Raw genomic sequence first — 16,336 nt, 5'->3', positions numbered from 1 at the left:
ACTGTGTTCAGGAAGTATCCAAACCGTTGAAGGTCGATTCATTGACCTGAAGACGACCAGTGAACGTTGAAGAGAAGAAGCTCTGTGATTGGCTGTTTGTTAGTAAAGTAAAAAACTTCACCATGAGAATAAAAGCCGTCATGTGGAGTTGAAACAGCCGTTGTGTTTCAGCCGGCCGTTTCCTGTCGTGCAGATTCCTCCTGGACTGAAATAAACGCGGCGCCTGAGGCGTCCGTCACTTCCTCCGTCGGCTCTCGTCAACACTCGCCGCGAGTTGGTGACACTGACGGAGTTTGCGTTCGATAACAGACACGTCGGATCACGATCAAAGCTCACCACACGCCAACCGACACCAGAAATAAACATGTGAGCCTCGAGGGCTTCCTGCCGACACCCAACATGAAAATATAAAGATTTCCATCAGAAGATCAAAAGTCCTCACTGTTTGCTTTAAATGGAGAAGAAGAACGTAGTGGGCTTCACTGAGAAGAACACCAAACGTTATTCCTTTATATGTATACTTTAATAATAATAATCTATGAGTGACTGAAGAAGAGAGGCAACTTACAGGTATTTTATTTCATAAAACAGACGACACGCTGAGTTACCTTCCACCACTGAGTGTTTTGTAAGCTCAGTACATTTACTCAAGTATTGTGCTTAAGTACAATTTTTAAGGTACTTGTAAATCTTACACCTTTAGTTACTACTTACACATATTTAGATTATTAAAACTAAATATAATCAACTAATAAATGATGATGTATTATTATAGATTATATAAAGTCATTAAAATGTCTTTAAAGTGATGAACACATCAATGTATCAGTAATATATATATATTACTTTAAGTATATTTTGATTTTGACTTAGTTTTGTGCTTTTGAATCCAGGACTTCTACTCGTAACAGTGTTTTGACATTTGTGTTATTAGTACTTTACTGAAGTAAAATATCTTCTTCAATTTAAAGGCAAAGGGTCAGAGATTGGCAGCATTTTGATTGCCTCTAAATGGCTCTCAACATGTCGACAGCGAGTCGGCGGCTAGCAGCTAACAGCGCTAACAAAACACACAACAGCATCAGAGCTAAAAGAGCTGACAGAGTTTATCTGAGGGAGAAAAAGATCATCGGAGCAACATTTCCATTCAGTGTTAGATTGTGTTAAATGATCAACAAGAAGCTGTTGATAACTTTTCAGACATTTTATTGCAAAACAAGCAAGCATACAAAAATCTGTTCTAGATTGTTCTGGAAGTTCCTTAATGTTCGTCCTTCTGTGCCGACGGTTTTAAATGTGAATTAAAAAAACTGCTCTATTGAGCTTATTATTAATACTCTTTCCATCAGAACTAAACTTTAACACGTAAAAACACATTTAACTGATAAGTGCTGGTTGTTTACAAAGTGCTGCTGTTTGATTCACAGTGAAACTCATGTGAAACGATTTTACAGATGAAAACGTGGAGATAAATTTAAAAAACAAAGAAGAATCAGATTCTCTTCTCTCTAACGTAGTTCCACATGCATCAGCATAAATTTATCAGCATATATATATATATATATATATATATATATATATATATATATATATATATATATATACACACATTTTATATATGAGTATATATACTTATAGAAGCACGTACCTCTAAATAGAAAAACAGCCTGTTTTCGGCTTTATGATGAACATTTTCTAGCTGATCCAAGAGGTTTTTAAAAGGTTTATTTAGCTGGTGCGACAGTTGAACTGGCTGTTCAGCGCTCACAGAGCTGCAAACAGTTCTAACAGAGCTAACAATTTTAACGGTGGAAACAATGCAAACAAAGTTAACAGTGCTAACATAAGCTAACAACGTAATGGTGTTAATAGTGCAAACAAAGTTAACAGTGCTAACAGAGCTATTTAACAATGTTAACAGAGCTAACAGTGTTAACCTGAGGGAGAACCGGAGGGTAGGCGCCACGTTTCCATGACGACCCTGTCGGCCTTGGCAGCGTTATCAGCTGTAACCAGTGTGAGAGCAGCGCAGAGCTACTCTGAACTCTCTGAATGTTAAACTTATAGAAGTAGGCAGATTTAAGCATGATACATGATATTCACAAGGAAAAAAAATATTTGATCATTCTGACGTGGATATTAAAATTTTAATTTATTTTAGTTTTAAATGTATTTGTTAATTTTATTCTCTGACAGTTTTTGTGACTCAACTTGTTCAGCTTCATTTGTCTGATTTTGTTTTGTCATTGGTAAACTTCCATATTTATAATTTATACAGATTTCCCTCCATATATATACATATATATGTAAATAATCTAAAGATCTTGGTTCGGTTGGTCTCTCACACATTGAAATAAACAGTGAAACATTGTGATAAGATGAAGAGAAAGACGAAAAAGAGTCTGTGGTGCTCTGTGATTGGCTGAGGTCCACCTGTAACCCCCACACCGAAGGAGACCGTGGCTCCTCTCCGCAGAGGTCAAAGGTCACGGAGGCGACTGAAACCCCTCCCACCTCAGATCAGGTGACCCACTCTGGTTTGTTCAGGATCGAGCTGATCAGACGTCAGCTGCAAAACAATGAATCAATAAAACAACGATTAGTTTTCTTTAAACATCAATAAGAGTTCAAACGTGCTGCTGAGGTCTTTAAAACAATCAGACACGATTCATCTGTTGTCTGGAGTTCATGCTGAAGATCATAGAAGTTATATTAATGTTTATATAAAGCCCATTATTTAATCCTTTTATTTACGTCAGATTAATGATGTTTCTGTGGTTCAGTTTTCCAACAAAACAGTTATGATCATATGATCTGGAGTCCAGAGACCCATAACTATAATAACTAAACTTAGTTTATAATTTAATAATAATAATAATAATAATAATAATAATAATAATAATAATAATAATTAATTGAACAAAAGTTTTCTTTGAGTTTAACTAAAATCAGACATCATCACAAAAACATTTTCTTCGATAATTATTATTTAAATCTGCAGTTTAAAAAAATGGATTAAAGAGCAAAATCAGCAAACAATCAAAACGCTTAATCAGCAGTTCATAAACACTTAATAAACAGTTCATAAACACTTAATAAACAGTTCATAAACACTTAATAAGCAGAACACAACAATGCATTCGCTTTAAACTAATATCTTCATTAGAATATGAAGATAACGTTTGTACAAATGTGATCTTTTGAAGAGATTTTAAGAACCTTGAATTGAAAAATAAAAAATCCTATTTTTTTGAAGTCATGTATGTAAATATATAAATAGAAACACACCTGTATACATGTATGTGTGTTCATAAATGTAAATATATATATTTACAAATTTAATCGGCGTATAAATCTTCCAAAGAGTCGTTTATATCAGAGAAGTGAAGTTTGTTTTGTGTTACATTTAACTCAGTTACAGTGAATTATATTTATATTTCTGCTTTAAACTCAGAATTGATTCCGTCTCTGTGTTTTAACATTTAGTGTTTGAAGGAAAAGATATTTTTCAACGGAACAAAAACTTTGTTATCTGACGTTTGACTCTAAATGTCAGCGAGTGATTTATTATGGATCAGAACTCTGGTGGTTTTAGCAGGACGAGTTTTTCAACCTTTCAAAGTGTCAGAGAATAAAATGAGCTCATTTATCTCTAATTATTTCATGACATTAACTTTATCAGGAGAGTCTAGTTTCTGTTCCATCACCATGATGGATCTAAACTCAGTGTTTAGACTCCACAGAGAACCGACAGAGGACGTTTCAGACTCACTGTGTTTATTCTATAAAGGAGAGACGTGAGACCACGAGCAACAAACATCTGCAGACTGACGGACTAAAACACGGACTGCTTTAAGACAAACAGAAATAAATAAATCAAAGTCTGTCCAGCAGGTTTTTAGTCCAGGCAACGTGGAGAAGCTGGTCAGTCATGTTGGAATTAAATCTACAGAAAATACAACTGGCTTCAGCTGATTAAATAAATAGAAACATTTTGAGGCTTTCTTGGTGCGCCGAGGTCAGATTCAACCGTGAAATAAATAAAGTGACTAAACATGAGTTTATATTAATTGAGGAGGGAGTTTGACTATGAGTTCAAGAGCCCTGCATTCAAAACCTAACTGAAGTAAAAGTATTGATATTATCATCAGTTAAAGTAAAAGTACTGATATTTCAGTGAGAAGGTTTCCTGTTATATCGGATGTTTCTGGATTATTATCACTGCTGCATTAATGTGTATGTAGCATGTTAACTCCTTTATATCCTGTTGGCTGATTTAATCTACATCAATGCATCACATTCTATAATATCATCAGGTGTTTGTAGCATTGCTGTCCTGTGAGAACCACGTTTCTCCAAAAATGTATTATATAAATATATATATAAATGTTTACCTCTTAGATGCAGTGGAGCAAAAATAAGAGAGAACAATTACATTTATCAAAAATTGATTGAAGAGAAATACCAAAAGGGGGCGAAATAAAACAAATTCATTGTTTTATTTCCTGATATTCTGATTTTATTTCAAATTAATTGAGTTCATTAATATTTTTTATGTAATTTAATTTTTAATTTTTTAAATGAATCTAAATTAATGCTTAACATTCGACACTGTCAGGCAGACATCTTATGTGTAACAGTGCTGAGTGTGTGTAACAGTGATGAGTGTGTAACAGTGATGAGTGTGTAACAGTAACAGTGATGAGTGTGTAACAGTGATGAGTGTGTAACAGTGATGAGTGTGTGTAACAGTGATGAGTGTGTAACAGTGATGAGTGTGTAACAGTAACAGTGATGAGTGTGTAACAGTGATGAGTGTGTAACAGTGATGAGTGTGTGTAACAGTGATGAGTGTGTAACAGTGATGAGTGTGTAACAGTGATGAGTGTGTAACAGTGATGAGTGTGTAACAGTAATGAGTGTGTGTAACAGTGATGAGTGTGTGTAACAGTAATGAGTGTGTAACAGTGATGAGTGTGTGTAACAGTAATGAGTGTGTGTAACAGTAATGAGTGTGTGTAACAGTAACAGTAATGTGTGTAACAGTGATGAGTGTGTGTAACAGTGATGAGTGTGTAACAGTAATGAGTGTGTGTAACAGTAATGAGTGTGTGTAACAGTAATGAGTGTGTGTAACAGTAATGAGTGTGTGTAACAGTAATGAGTGTGTATAACAGTAATGAGTGTGTGTAACAGTGATGAGTGTGTGTAACAGTGATGAGTGTGTAACAGTGATGAGTGTGTAACAGTGATGAGTGTGTGTAACAGTGATGAGTGTGTAACAGTGATGAGTGTGTGTAACAGTGCTGAGTGTGTGTAACAGTGCTGAGTGTGTGTAACAGTGCTGAGTGTGTGTAACAGTGCTGAGTGTGTGTAACAGTGCTGAGTGTGTAACAGTGCTGAGTGTGTGTAACAGTGCTGAGTGTGTAACAGTGCTGAGTGTGTGTCTCACCTGCTGAGTGTGTGTTCAGTCTCATAGTATGTGTTGTAGCTGCTGCATGTTCAGGCTGATCAGGATAATTAGAGTCCAGACAAGCGTTCTGATTTCCTACAGACCGAAAACACATTGTCAGCTGATCACATGATCCAGAGATTATATTCAAACATAAGTACATTCATTAGTACCGTACTAAATTACTAATTTCTTTGTCATGCCACTTTGTGTGTGTGTGTGATATGATTAACTCTTCACTTTCAGGTATTTTCACAGTTTAATTTTGTTGCACATTTAAAACAACAAAACACCTCAAAGTGCTGAAGACGTGACATTCAAGATAATCAGACAAAACAGGTTTTAGGAGTAAACTAGAACAAGAATCTTCAGAGCTTCAGGGTATTAAAACAAAGACAAAGAATCCTCTGAATGTTTTTCAGTTTGTGAATGTTTGTTCCTTTGGTGGATTATACGATACATAATTATATAATTATATATTTATGGGAGAAGAACCATTTGTTTTGGATTTATTGTTCTTCTGTGAATAACTGAACTTTGAGAATCTTTCATCTGGTGAACACGTCTGCAGGCTCAGACCTCACAGAGGATCTGCAGACCACAGAGAGCACAGATCAGGTTTCAGAGTTATGTACTGTCACTTTAAATTCATCTCATTCTGCATCTCTGTGAACAGTTTGACTTAAAGATACAAAGGGTGTCAGTGTTTGTTGGTGCTGGCAGAGATCAGCTTCACATTTATAGGAAGCACACACACACACACACACACACACACACACACACACACACACACACACACACACACACACACACACACACACACACACACACACACACACACACACACACACAGTTAATAGAAGCCACCTGCTCTCAGCTGAAATGTGAGGAAACAGCAGTTTTATAAATAATTGTTGCGAAAAATACCAATATATATATTGGGGATTTATTTATTAAACTTTCTTGAGGCTTAACTGATTTGGTTCAACTTTGGTTTAACTTTTGTTCAACTGAGGATTAACTTTGGTTTAACTTTGGGTTAACTTTGGTTTAACTTTTGTTCAATTGAGGATTAACTTTGGTTTAATTTTGGATTAACTTTGGTTAAATTGAGGTTTTGCTTTGGTTAAACTGAGGTTAAACTGAGGTTAAACTGAGGTTTAACTGAGGTTTACCAAAGCCTGCGGCTCACATTGTTTATCTAAGGTTGCACTGATGTTCTTACCAGAGAAACAGGAAGTGGTGCAGCGTTACGAACGTCAACCCTGCCTTGCTCTGTGGTTCCTTGGGTGGTTGCCGTGGTAACAGTCACTTCCTCTTCCTCCTGCTCTTCTCCTGTGTCCTCCACTTCCTCTTCGTCGATGAATCTCTCGCTAAACTTGTCCAAGTCCTCGCTACTGGCGTTACCTGAACGCACCACAGCAACAACACCTTTAAATCACCTTTAATCCGGAAGATTTTAGGGAAAAGTTTAAAACAACCTGAGAGGGATACATCTTTATTTGTGTTGTCTCATAATATGTGAACACTGATGTGGTGATGTGGTGGATATTACTTTATTTTAAGAGGGAGGAAACGTTGTGTATCGCTGGAGTACAGAGTGTATGTTGTGTGTGTGACGTACTGTAGAAGCTGTAATCGAAGGTGGCGTTGTAGTCGTCGTAGTCTGGAGCCGGAGTTAAGTCATAATACTGAGCCTCGGAAACTGAAAACACATCACAGTCACGTTAACATCCATCACAAACAAACATTCACCCGCCACGTCTCAGAAAGTCTCTTTTGATTGAGCTAGGCTAACAGTTCCCCCTGCTTCCAGTCTTTATGCTAAGCTAAGCTAAAAGTGTCCTAGACTGTCTTTGTACTGGAAAGAGCTGAAACATCTGCAAGCAACAGGATTCATCAAAATGTTCCATTAAAGGTGTGTCTCCTATTGTTGTTTTGTGAATTTCCACCTCTGCGTACATGGCGGTGTTGCTTCCTTCAGCCTAACCCAGCCTTCTCGTCCTCCAGCAGCAGCCCAGTGTGCTGTGGGTGTGTGGGTGAGTTCAGAGCAGATTCTCAGCATGTTTTCACTTCATCATCAACCGTTTCTGTTGTTTAAAGGGGCGTTACGGTGAAATCCAGCTGCTCTCAAATAGCAGACAGTACGGCAGATAAACCACTGGACGAAACATCACACAGACACAAGTAAGAGGTCCTGTGAAATTAAATATTATATTCATAACTTTTATATTAATACACTGCTTTCACTAGTGTATAATAAACAGACTGGTCTCGTTAGCTTAGAATGAGTTAGCTTAGTAAACTGATGTTTAAATGAGGTTTAACTTTAGTTTAACTTTGGTTTAACTTTGGTTTAAATGAGGTTTAACTTTGGTTTAAATGAGGTTTAACTTTGTTTAAATGAGGTTTAACTTTGGTTTAACTTTGGTTTAAATGAGGTTTAACTTTGTTTAAATGAGGTTTAACTTTGGTTTAACTTTGGTTTAAATGAGGTTTAACTTTAGTTTAACTTTGGTTTAAATGAGGTTTAACTTTGGTTTAAATGAGGTTTAACTTTGTTTAAATGAGGTTTAACTTTAGTTTAACTTTGGTTTAAATGAGGTTTAACTTTGGTTTAAAAGAGGTTTAACTTTGGTTTAAATGAGGTTTAACTTTAGTTTAACTTTGGTTTAAATGAGGTTTAACTTTGGTTTAAATGAGGTTTAACTTTCGTTTAAATGAGGTTTAACTTTCGTTTAAATGAGGTTTAACTTTCGTTTAACTTCATTGGTTTTACGACAAACTGAGATTTTCTAGACATAAAAATGTATCTTTCAAACATACAAACATAATATGTGTAATTAATGTCACAATTCAAACCGGGTTAAATCATTATTTGTCTCTAGCCGTTGACTACCGTACTGATGTTTTCCAAAATAAGGTTCCGTGGAACAAACAGGAAACAGGAAGAGGCGGGACTTCACCTCTCCACAGCTGCTTGTTTGATGAGATATTATAGATCTGAATGTTGTTTATTGATCCTTTAAGTAGTTTAAGTTAAAGGTTGTTGTTTTTTTAACGCAGGCTAAAACAAGTGATTGGATCTGAGCTGTTAAACCGACACCTGGTGACCTCAGCGACCCTCAGGTGACCAAACAGGAAGTCAAACTGTGAGGGACGGACAGACAAACGTCTCCTCTCACATCACAACGTCTGTCCAACAGCGAGGACGAAGACACTAAAGGACAGTTTACTGCTGGAGACATTTACCTGCTGGGACAAGAGACACACACCAGAGCTGACAACACACACACACACACACACACACTTAGAAACATACACACATATTCACACTCTATGTGTGTCTATGTGTGTGTGTCTATGTGTGTGTGTCTATGTGTGTGTCTGTGTGTGTGTGTCTATGTGTGTGTGTCTATGTGTGTGTGTCTGTGTGTGTGTCTGTGTGTGTGTCTGTGTGTGTGTCTGTGTGTGTGTCTGTGTGTGTGTGTGTCTGTGTGTGTGTCTGTGTGTGTGTGTCTGTGTGTGTGTCTGTGTGTCTCTCATCATCCCTATAGAGTGGATCTGACCCCTGTTTCCTCCCAGCAGGAGTTCCTTAAAGCTGCAGAGCTTTAAAACAGTTTTCATCCTGATAGAGACAAACATGTCACATGACCTCTCCCAGTCTCCCACCGTCAGAGAGGAACTGGTCATAAACAGGAGTGTGTCAGCGTAGTCAGTAGAATGGACTGGAGTAGATCCAAGTAACGTACAAGTACCTCACGTGTGTACTTTGTGTAAATGTACAACATGATGTTGTAGTAAAAACAGCTGCTGTGAGTTCATCTGGATTTATACTTAAACCAGCAGGTGATCCTTGAAACAACTTCCTGCTGCTTCTTCTTCTCTGCTTCCTACTGACACACACACACACACACACACACACACACACACACACACACACACACACACACACACACACACACACACACAGTGAATGAGGTCAGTCTGTGATAATCTCTCATCGTTAATCTGTAAAAATCTGATCCATGTCAGCGCCTCGACTGTGACCTTTAACTGTGATAATTTAACCTCAGAGCGCTAACTCGTGTGCTACATATTAGCATTAAGCTCTTTAACATGGAATCACACACACACACACACACACACACACACACACACACACACACACACACACACACACACACACACACACACACACACACACACACACACACACACACACACACACACACACACACACACACACACACACACACACACACACACACACACACACACACACACACTGGGCTGTTGGGAACTGAGGGGGCGGGCTGTTAATTGTTACCAAACAGGAAGTGTCATCACTAACAGCCTGTCAATCAGAGTTTCATCCCAACGAAGCAGGAGGAGGAAATGAAAACCAGGTGACACACACACACACACACACACACACACACACACACACACACACACACACACACACACACACACACACACACACACACACACACACACACACACACACACACTCCCAGCGGGGCTGTGATACTTTCTTTAGTGAAGGTAGAAAAAGAAAAAGGAAGAAAAGCAAAGTAATAAAAGAGGATAGGAAACGAAGGGAAGGAGGAAGGAGAGAAGAGGAAAGGATGAAAAGAACAAGCATGAAGGAGGAAAGGAAAGAAGGACAGGAAAAGGAGAGGAAGAGGGAGGAAGGAAATGAGGAAGGAAAACCAAAGGAAAGGAAAGGAGGGGATGAAGTGAAGGGAAGAGGAAAGAAAAGGAGAAAGGAGAGAAAACAGAAAATAAAAAGGATGTAGAAAAGGAATAGGGAAGGAGTGAGGAGAGGAAATGAGAGAGAAGGAAAGGCGCAAAGCAGAGGAGAGTAAGAGGAAGTTAAGAAATAAAAGCCTTGTGGGGGGGGGTAGAGTGCGGGGGCGTTTGGCAGCGTCACATGACTCAAACAAACTTTACAGAAACCAGCTGTGATTATATTCTGTGGAGAAGCCTTGATTCCTTTCCTCTGTCCTTCCTCTGTAGTCAGAGGTTTATTTAATGTTACTGTTCTCCTTCTTCTCCTTCTTCTCTTCTTCTTCTTCTTCTTCTTCTTCTTCTTCTTCTTCTTCTTCTTCTTCTTCTTCTTCTTCTTCTTCTTCTTCTTCTTTTCTTCTCCTTCTTTTCTTCTTCTCCTTCTTCTTCTCCTTCTTCTTCTTCTTCTTCTTCTTCTTCTCCTTTTCTTCTTCTTCTCCTTTCCTTCTTTTTCCACTTTTTCTTTTGCTTCCTCTTCTTCTAACGACATGAATTAAACCAAAGCACTCTGCTGATTCATTCATTCATCTGTTTCTTCACCAGCTGACTAACATACAAGTTCCAGGGTGACAAATATCACTTCATCAAAGCAGCAGCTATTATTTTTAATATCAATTGATTATATTTCTGATTAAATAATTGATCATTTGGTTCATTAAATACCTGGAAAAGGTCCAACCAACTGTTCAAAGAGATATGAAAGGCAGATAAACCGACCCCAGAGGACGGAGAACGTTTCACTGAATCCATTATCAGGACAAAGAGCCCATCGACCAATCGATGGATCTGTAAAACATCCAGAACCATCAGAACCAAAACCGAAGAGCAGACCGACCCGCTGTGCAGCCTTTATGCTAAGCTAATTATCTTTGTCAAGCCTTCATGCTAAGCTAACTAGCCACTGGATGTAGCTCTGTTTACAGTACACACATGAGAAAACTGTCAACCTGAGTGCCAACAAGGGATTCTTTTTATTACATTTAATACTGAACTTTTCCTTTAATCGTTGTTTATATTTTTCAGCCTTTTTAAAGACAAACAAACAACAATAACAAAAATCTGTTTTAACACAGAAAGGAGGACCTCCAACATGGCCGACACATGTTACAGTGAAACAGTCAAATCTAATCACACACATACAGAACAGGAAGCTAAACAGCTGCAACAAACACACACACACACACACACACACACACACACACACACACACACAGATCATATGAACAAGATGTCAAACACACACACACACACACACAGATCATATGAACAAGATGTCACACACACACACACACACACACACACACACACACACACACACACACACACACACACACACACACACACACACATCACATGAACAAGATGTCATATGAACAAGATGTCAAACACACACACACACACACACACACACACACACACACACACACACACACACACACACACACACACACACATAGATCATATGAACAAGATGTCAAACACACACACACACACACACACACACACACACACATACACACACACACACACACACATAGATCATATGAACAAGATGTCAGACACACACACACATATGACACACACACACACACACACACACACACACACACACACACACACACACACACACACACACATAGATCATATGAACAAGATGTCATACACACACACACACACACACACACACACACACACACACACACACACACACACACACACACACACACACACACACACATAGATCATATGAACAAGATGTCAGACACACACACACACACACACACACACACACACACACACACACACAGACGGTGTGAGGACTCACCAGTCAGCAGGAGGATCAGTGAAGCTGCACTCAGGTAAACAGAGAGGAGACTCCAGCTGGACATGATGAACAGAGAGAGAGACAAAGAGAGGAGACATGTGTGAAGGTAACAACCGACTGAGGCCTGAATGAACAGACACAGAGAGAAAAGGGGAGGAGAGAGGGAGGAGGAGGAGAGAGGGAGGAGGAGGAGGAGGAAGAGTTTTGGTTTTCTGCCAAGTTTGTTCCCCGTTTGCCAAAACAGGACCAGAAACAAAGAGAGAGAAAGAAAGACCTTCAGAAGAGTTAAATAAATAAAATGTTTGTTTATTTATTTTATATATTATCTAATGATTATGATTATATTATTATTATATATAAACCGTATCTTTGGTCACACTGTAGAGAAAGTACTGACACAAAAAGCAGTTCAGCGTCTAAACAAGAGTTCAAAAAGCAGCAATATACAGATTAATATGGAGAATAACCAAGTAGAGAATAATAATAGAATGTAGAGTAAATATGTAATAAATATAGAATATAGAATAAATATGGAATGTAGAATAAATATGTAATAAATATGTAATATAGAATAAATATGGAATAAATATAGAATGTAGAATAAATATAGAAATAAGAATAAATATATAATAAATATATAATAAATATGGAATGTAGAATAAATATGGAATAAATATAGAATGTAGAATAAATATAGAAATAAGAATAAATATAGAATAAATATGGAATGTAGAATAAATGTAGTAAAAATATAGAATGAAGAATAAATATATAATAATTATCAAATATATAATAAATATATAATGTAGAATAAACAGTAAGGGGAATGACACACAAGAAACAGTATAAACATAGTAATTATAAAATAAATGATTATTTATTAGTATTAAAAGTAATACTAATAAAGAATGATAGCAACACAGCGAGGTTTCTTTAGTCAGTATGAGACGCTCTCCGCTGACTCCAACGTAGACACGCCTTTATTCAACGCTTCTAGACGTGGTATAAAAGTCTTACTTCACTGGCGTCAGTAACCACGTCACAAGTTACACCTGTTGGAACCCAAACTACGATCTTTTCCTAAACCTAACCTTAAAAACTAAGTGAACCTACGCCCACAGACTGAATATACGAAGTGGACGAAGCTGTTGTAACTGTCGATATTTAGCTTTTTGCCCTTTCTTTTTTTGGTGAACAAAATATTACAATTCATTTTGATGAAGTGAAAACAAACTTTTAAAGAGTTAATGTTGTAAGACGAAAACACGGACAACTACCAGACCAGACAACACCGTGGTGTCGACCTGTCAATCAGCGTGTAGCCCCGCCCTAAAGCATCCCCTGCTTTATGGTCTGTTTGACTCTAAATGGAGCATCATTTACTAAATGAACATCATGCTGTATTGAAGAAGACTTGAAACTAGAGATTGAGACCATAAACTCATGTTTACAATGTTTACTGAGGGAATAAATCAAGAGAGAAGTAGAGTCATTTTCTCATAGACTTCTATACAACCAGAGGAGTCGCCCCCTGGTGGACAGGAGAGAGAATGCAGCTTTAACACATGAAGCTTTGACTTCACTTTAAAGAACTGGAGGTTTGTTCTGCCTACGTTGGAAGTTTATTTTGAAAAGAGATCTGAATGTGACGAGTAGAAACCTACAGCATCATAGTTTGAAGTGTAGCACCACTGTCTTAGTGTCAGTTACATCTGACCAATGAGAGGAGAGAACACTGTCACCTGACCAATCAAACCAGAGCAGGTAAACTACAAAGGTCAAAGGTCAAACAATAAAAGATATTAAAAGTTGCTCCTACAGTTTGAGAAACTAATCAGATCTATAAATGAGTTCTTGCAGCAGAACAGTTTTCAGACGAGTTCTCCACCTCTGAGGTCTTTTATTTTTATACTTCCTGTCTGCTGGATAACAACACACATTGTCTCCTTCAGACCTCACAGCTGCTCCACAACAGAAGAAGTGAAGGAGAAGTCAGAAAGACTCTTTTGTTTCTTCGTCCCAGCTGGAGGGAAAACAATAAAACCACTTCGTTCATCTGTTTTCTATTTTCAGTGTCAGGGAAACGCACCTCGCAGTGATGTCATCAGTGATGTCAGCAACGACCAAATATGGACGTGTAAAGCGAGTTTTCTGTGGGAAACCTGACCTAGAACATCGGCACTAGAGAATATCATGGGAAATGAATCTCATCTACATGGGCGAGGTTCTGGAGTCTCAGTTTATTGGAAATATTTCATGTCCTATAAAATATATCTAATATTAACTACAACTAGGTTGGTCCTTAGATAGTAAAACGGTTCAGTATTTATCTAGTTTCACCTTTAACAGTTTATTCATGTTTGGTGTGAGACATTCATGAAACGCCAGGAAGTCGTGGTGCGTTCATGTCCCGTCAGGTGTCGGGTTGAATACTAAACCTTTTTTTTAGGTTTAATAAAGTCAACATTACTTTGTTTTCTAAAAACACTTCTGCTGTTGTAGAATAGAAACATAACTGCGTCTAAGCTAAACACAAACTCACCCCTGTTGCTCTCCAACAAAAGTCAATGTATATATATTATATTTATCATATTTACACTATTTCCCATCTTAATGAGTAGTTTTTAATGCTATTATTACTTTTACTACTACCATGGTACTTTTCAGAAAAGGATCTGAGTACTTCCTCTTTAGAAAACCTCCGGCCGGAGCCTCCCTGCCCTCTCAGCAGGTCTTCCTCCACAACAAGACCCATTAGCAACCATTAGCATCCCTCTGATTAGCATTAGCATTGTGAATGGCGTCCCAGCATGCAGTCTGTTGGAGTGTGAACAGAAGACAGCAGGAGGACGTGTGGTTTAAAGGGAGGAAGTCCACCGTCGTCAACCAGACTCCCTCGGTTTTAACGCTAACTTTAGCAGAAATAAATGTCACAACAGACTGCAGCTGACCTGGAGTCAGATCTTATGGTTCATGTAAGAAGAGGAGTTTTAATATTTCAGACTGATCTCCAAACCGTTTCCTCCTGCCAAAAAACTAAAACCTTTAATCTGAAAATCACTGCTGACTCAGAGAGATAAAACCTCTAAATCTGTGATAATTACAGTCCTGTTCAGTGTAATCATCTTGACCCGGAGCCAAAACACCCACACGGTTCCTCCAGAACTGATCTGAGATCTGATTCAATCCAGACGTTCAGAAAACATCATGTAGACATTCAGCCTTCAGAGCTGCCTCTGAACAAACCTCTGAAAGATGAAAAGAGCTTCAATCTGATCTAATCCAGCTCTGACAGCCGATTACAGCTGAACGGACCGTCCTCAAGTCCCCAAGTCCCCAAGTCCTCAAGTCCCCAAGTCCTCAAGTCCCCAAGTCCTCAAGTCCCCAAGTCTTCCTGTCCTCAAGTCATCAAGTCATCAAGTCCTCAAGTCGCCAAGTCCTCAAATCCTCATGTCCTCATGTCCTCAAGTCCTCAAGTCCTCAAGTCCTCAAATACCCATGTCCTCAAGTCCTTGAGTCCTCATGTCCCCAAGTCATCAAGTCATCAAGTCATCAAGTCCTTGAGTCCTCAAGTCCTCATGTCCTCAAGTCCTCATGTCCTCAAGTCCTCATGTCCTCAAGTCCCCAAGTACTCAAGTCCTCAAGTCCTCATGTCCTCAAGTCCCCAAGTACTCAAGTCCTCATGTCCTCATATCCTCAAGTCCTCGTGTCCTTGTGTCCTCATGTCCTTGTGACCTCATGTCCTCACGTCCTCATGTCCTCATGTCCTCACGTCCTCATCTCCTCATGTCCTCACGTCCTCATCTCCTCATGTCCTCACATCCTCACGTCCTCATCTCCTCACGTCCTCACGTCCTCATGTCTTCATGTCCTCACGTCCTCATCTCCTCATGTCCTCACATCCTCATGTCCTCATCTCCTCATCTCCTCACGTCCTCATGTCCTCATCTCCTCAAGTCCTCATGTCCTCATGTCCTCATCTCCTCATGTCCTCACGTCCTCATGTCCTCATCTCCTCGTGTCCTCACATCCTCATGTCCTCATCTCCTCACGTCCTCATGTCCTCATCTCATCATGTCCTCATCTCCTCATGTCCCCACGTCCTCATGTCCTCATCTCATCATGTCCTCATCTCCTCATCTCCTCACGTCCTCATGTCCTCATCTCCTCGTGTCCTCATCTCCTCATGTCCCCACGTCCTCATCTCCTCATCTCCTCATGTCCTCGTGTCCTCATGTCCCCACGTCCTCATGTCCTCATGTCCTCAT

At 38.8% G+C, this 16,336-nt stretch overlaps 1 protein-coding gene across 1 annotated transcript; it reads right to left on the bottom strand.

Annotated features, from left to right (window-relative positions):
- Nucleotides 1-1,162: 1,162 nt before the first annotated feature.
- On the bottom strand, nucleotides 1,163-12,196 carry si:ch211-191i18.2 (uncharacterized protein LOC564095 homolog). The gene is made up of 5 exons (XM_054605636.1): nucleotides 12,069-12,196; nucleotides 7,077-7,157; nucleotides 6,678-6,859; nucleotides 5,453-5,548; nucleotides 1,163-2,569 (listed from the first exon to the last, which is right to left on the bottom strand). The coding sequence occupies exons 1-4, from the start codon at nucleotides 12,130-12,132 to the stop codon at nucleotides 5,474-5,476; spliced, it is 402 nt and encodes a 133-aa protein (XP_054461611.1). The 5' UTR covers nucleotides 12,133-12,196; the 3' UTR covers nucleotides 1,163-2,569; nucleotides 5,453-5,473.
- Between the last annotated feature and the right edge of the window lie 4,140 nt (nucleotides 12,197-16,336).

This window comes from Anoplopoma fimbria, chromosome 10 (assembly GCF_027596085.1).
Source record: "Anoplopoma fimbria isolate UVic2021 breed Golden Eagle Sablefish chromosome 10, Afim_UVic_2022, whole genome shotgun sequence".
Lineage (NCBI taxonomy): Eukaryota > Metazoa > Chordata > Actinopteri > Perciformes > Anoplopomatidae > Anoplopoma > Anoplopoma fimbria.
Note: the sequence above shows the minus strand (reverse complement) of the source record. Positions and strands in the feature narration are given on the sequence as shown.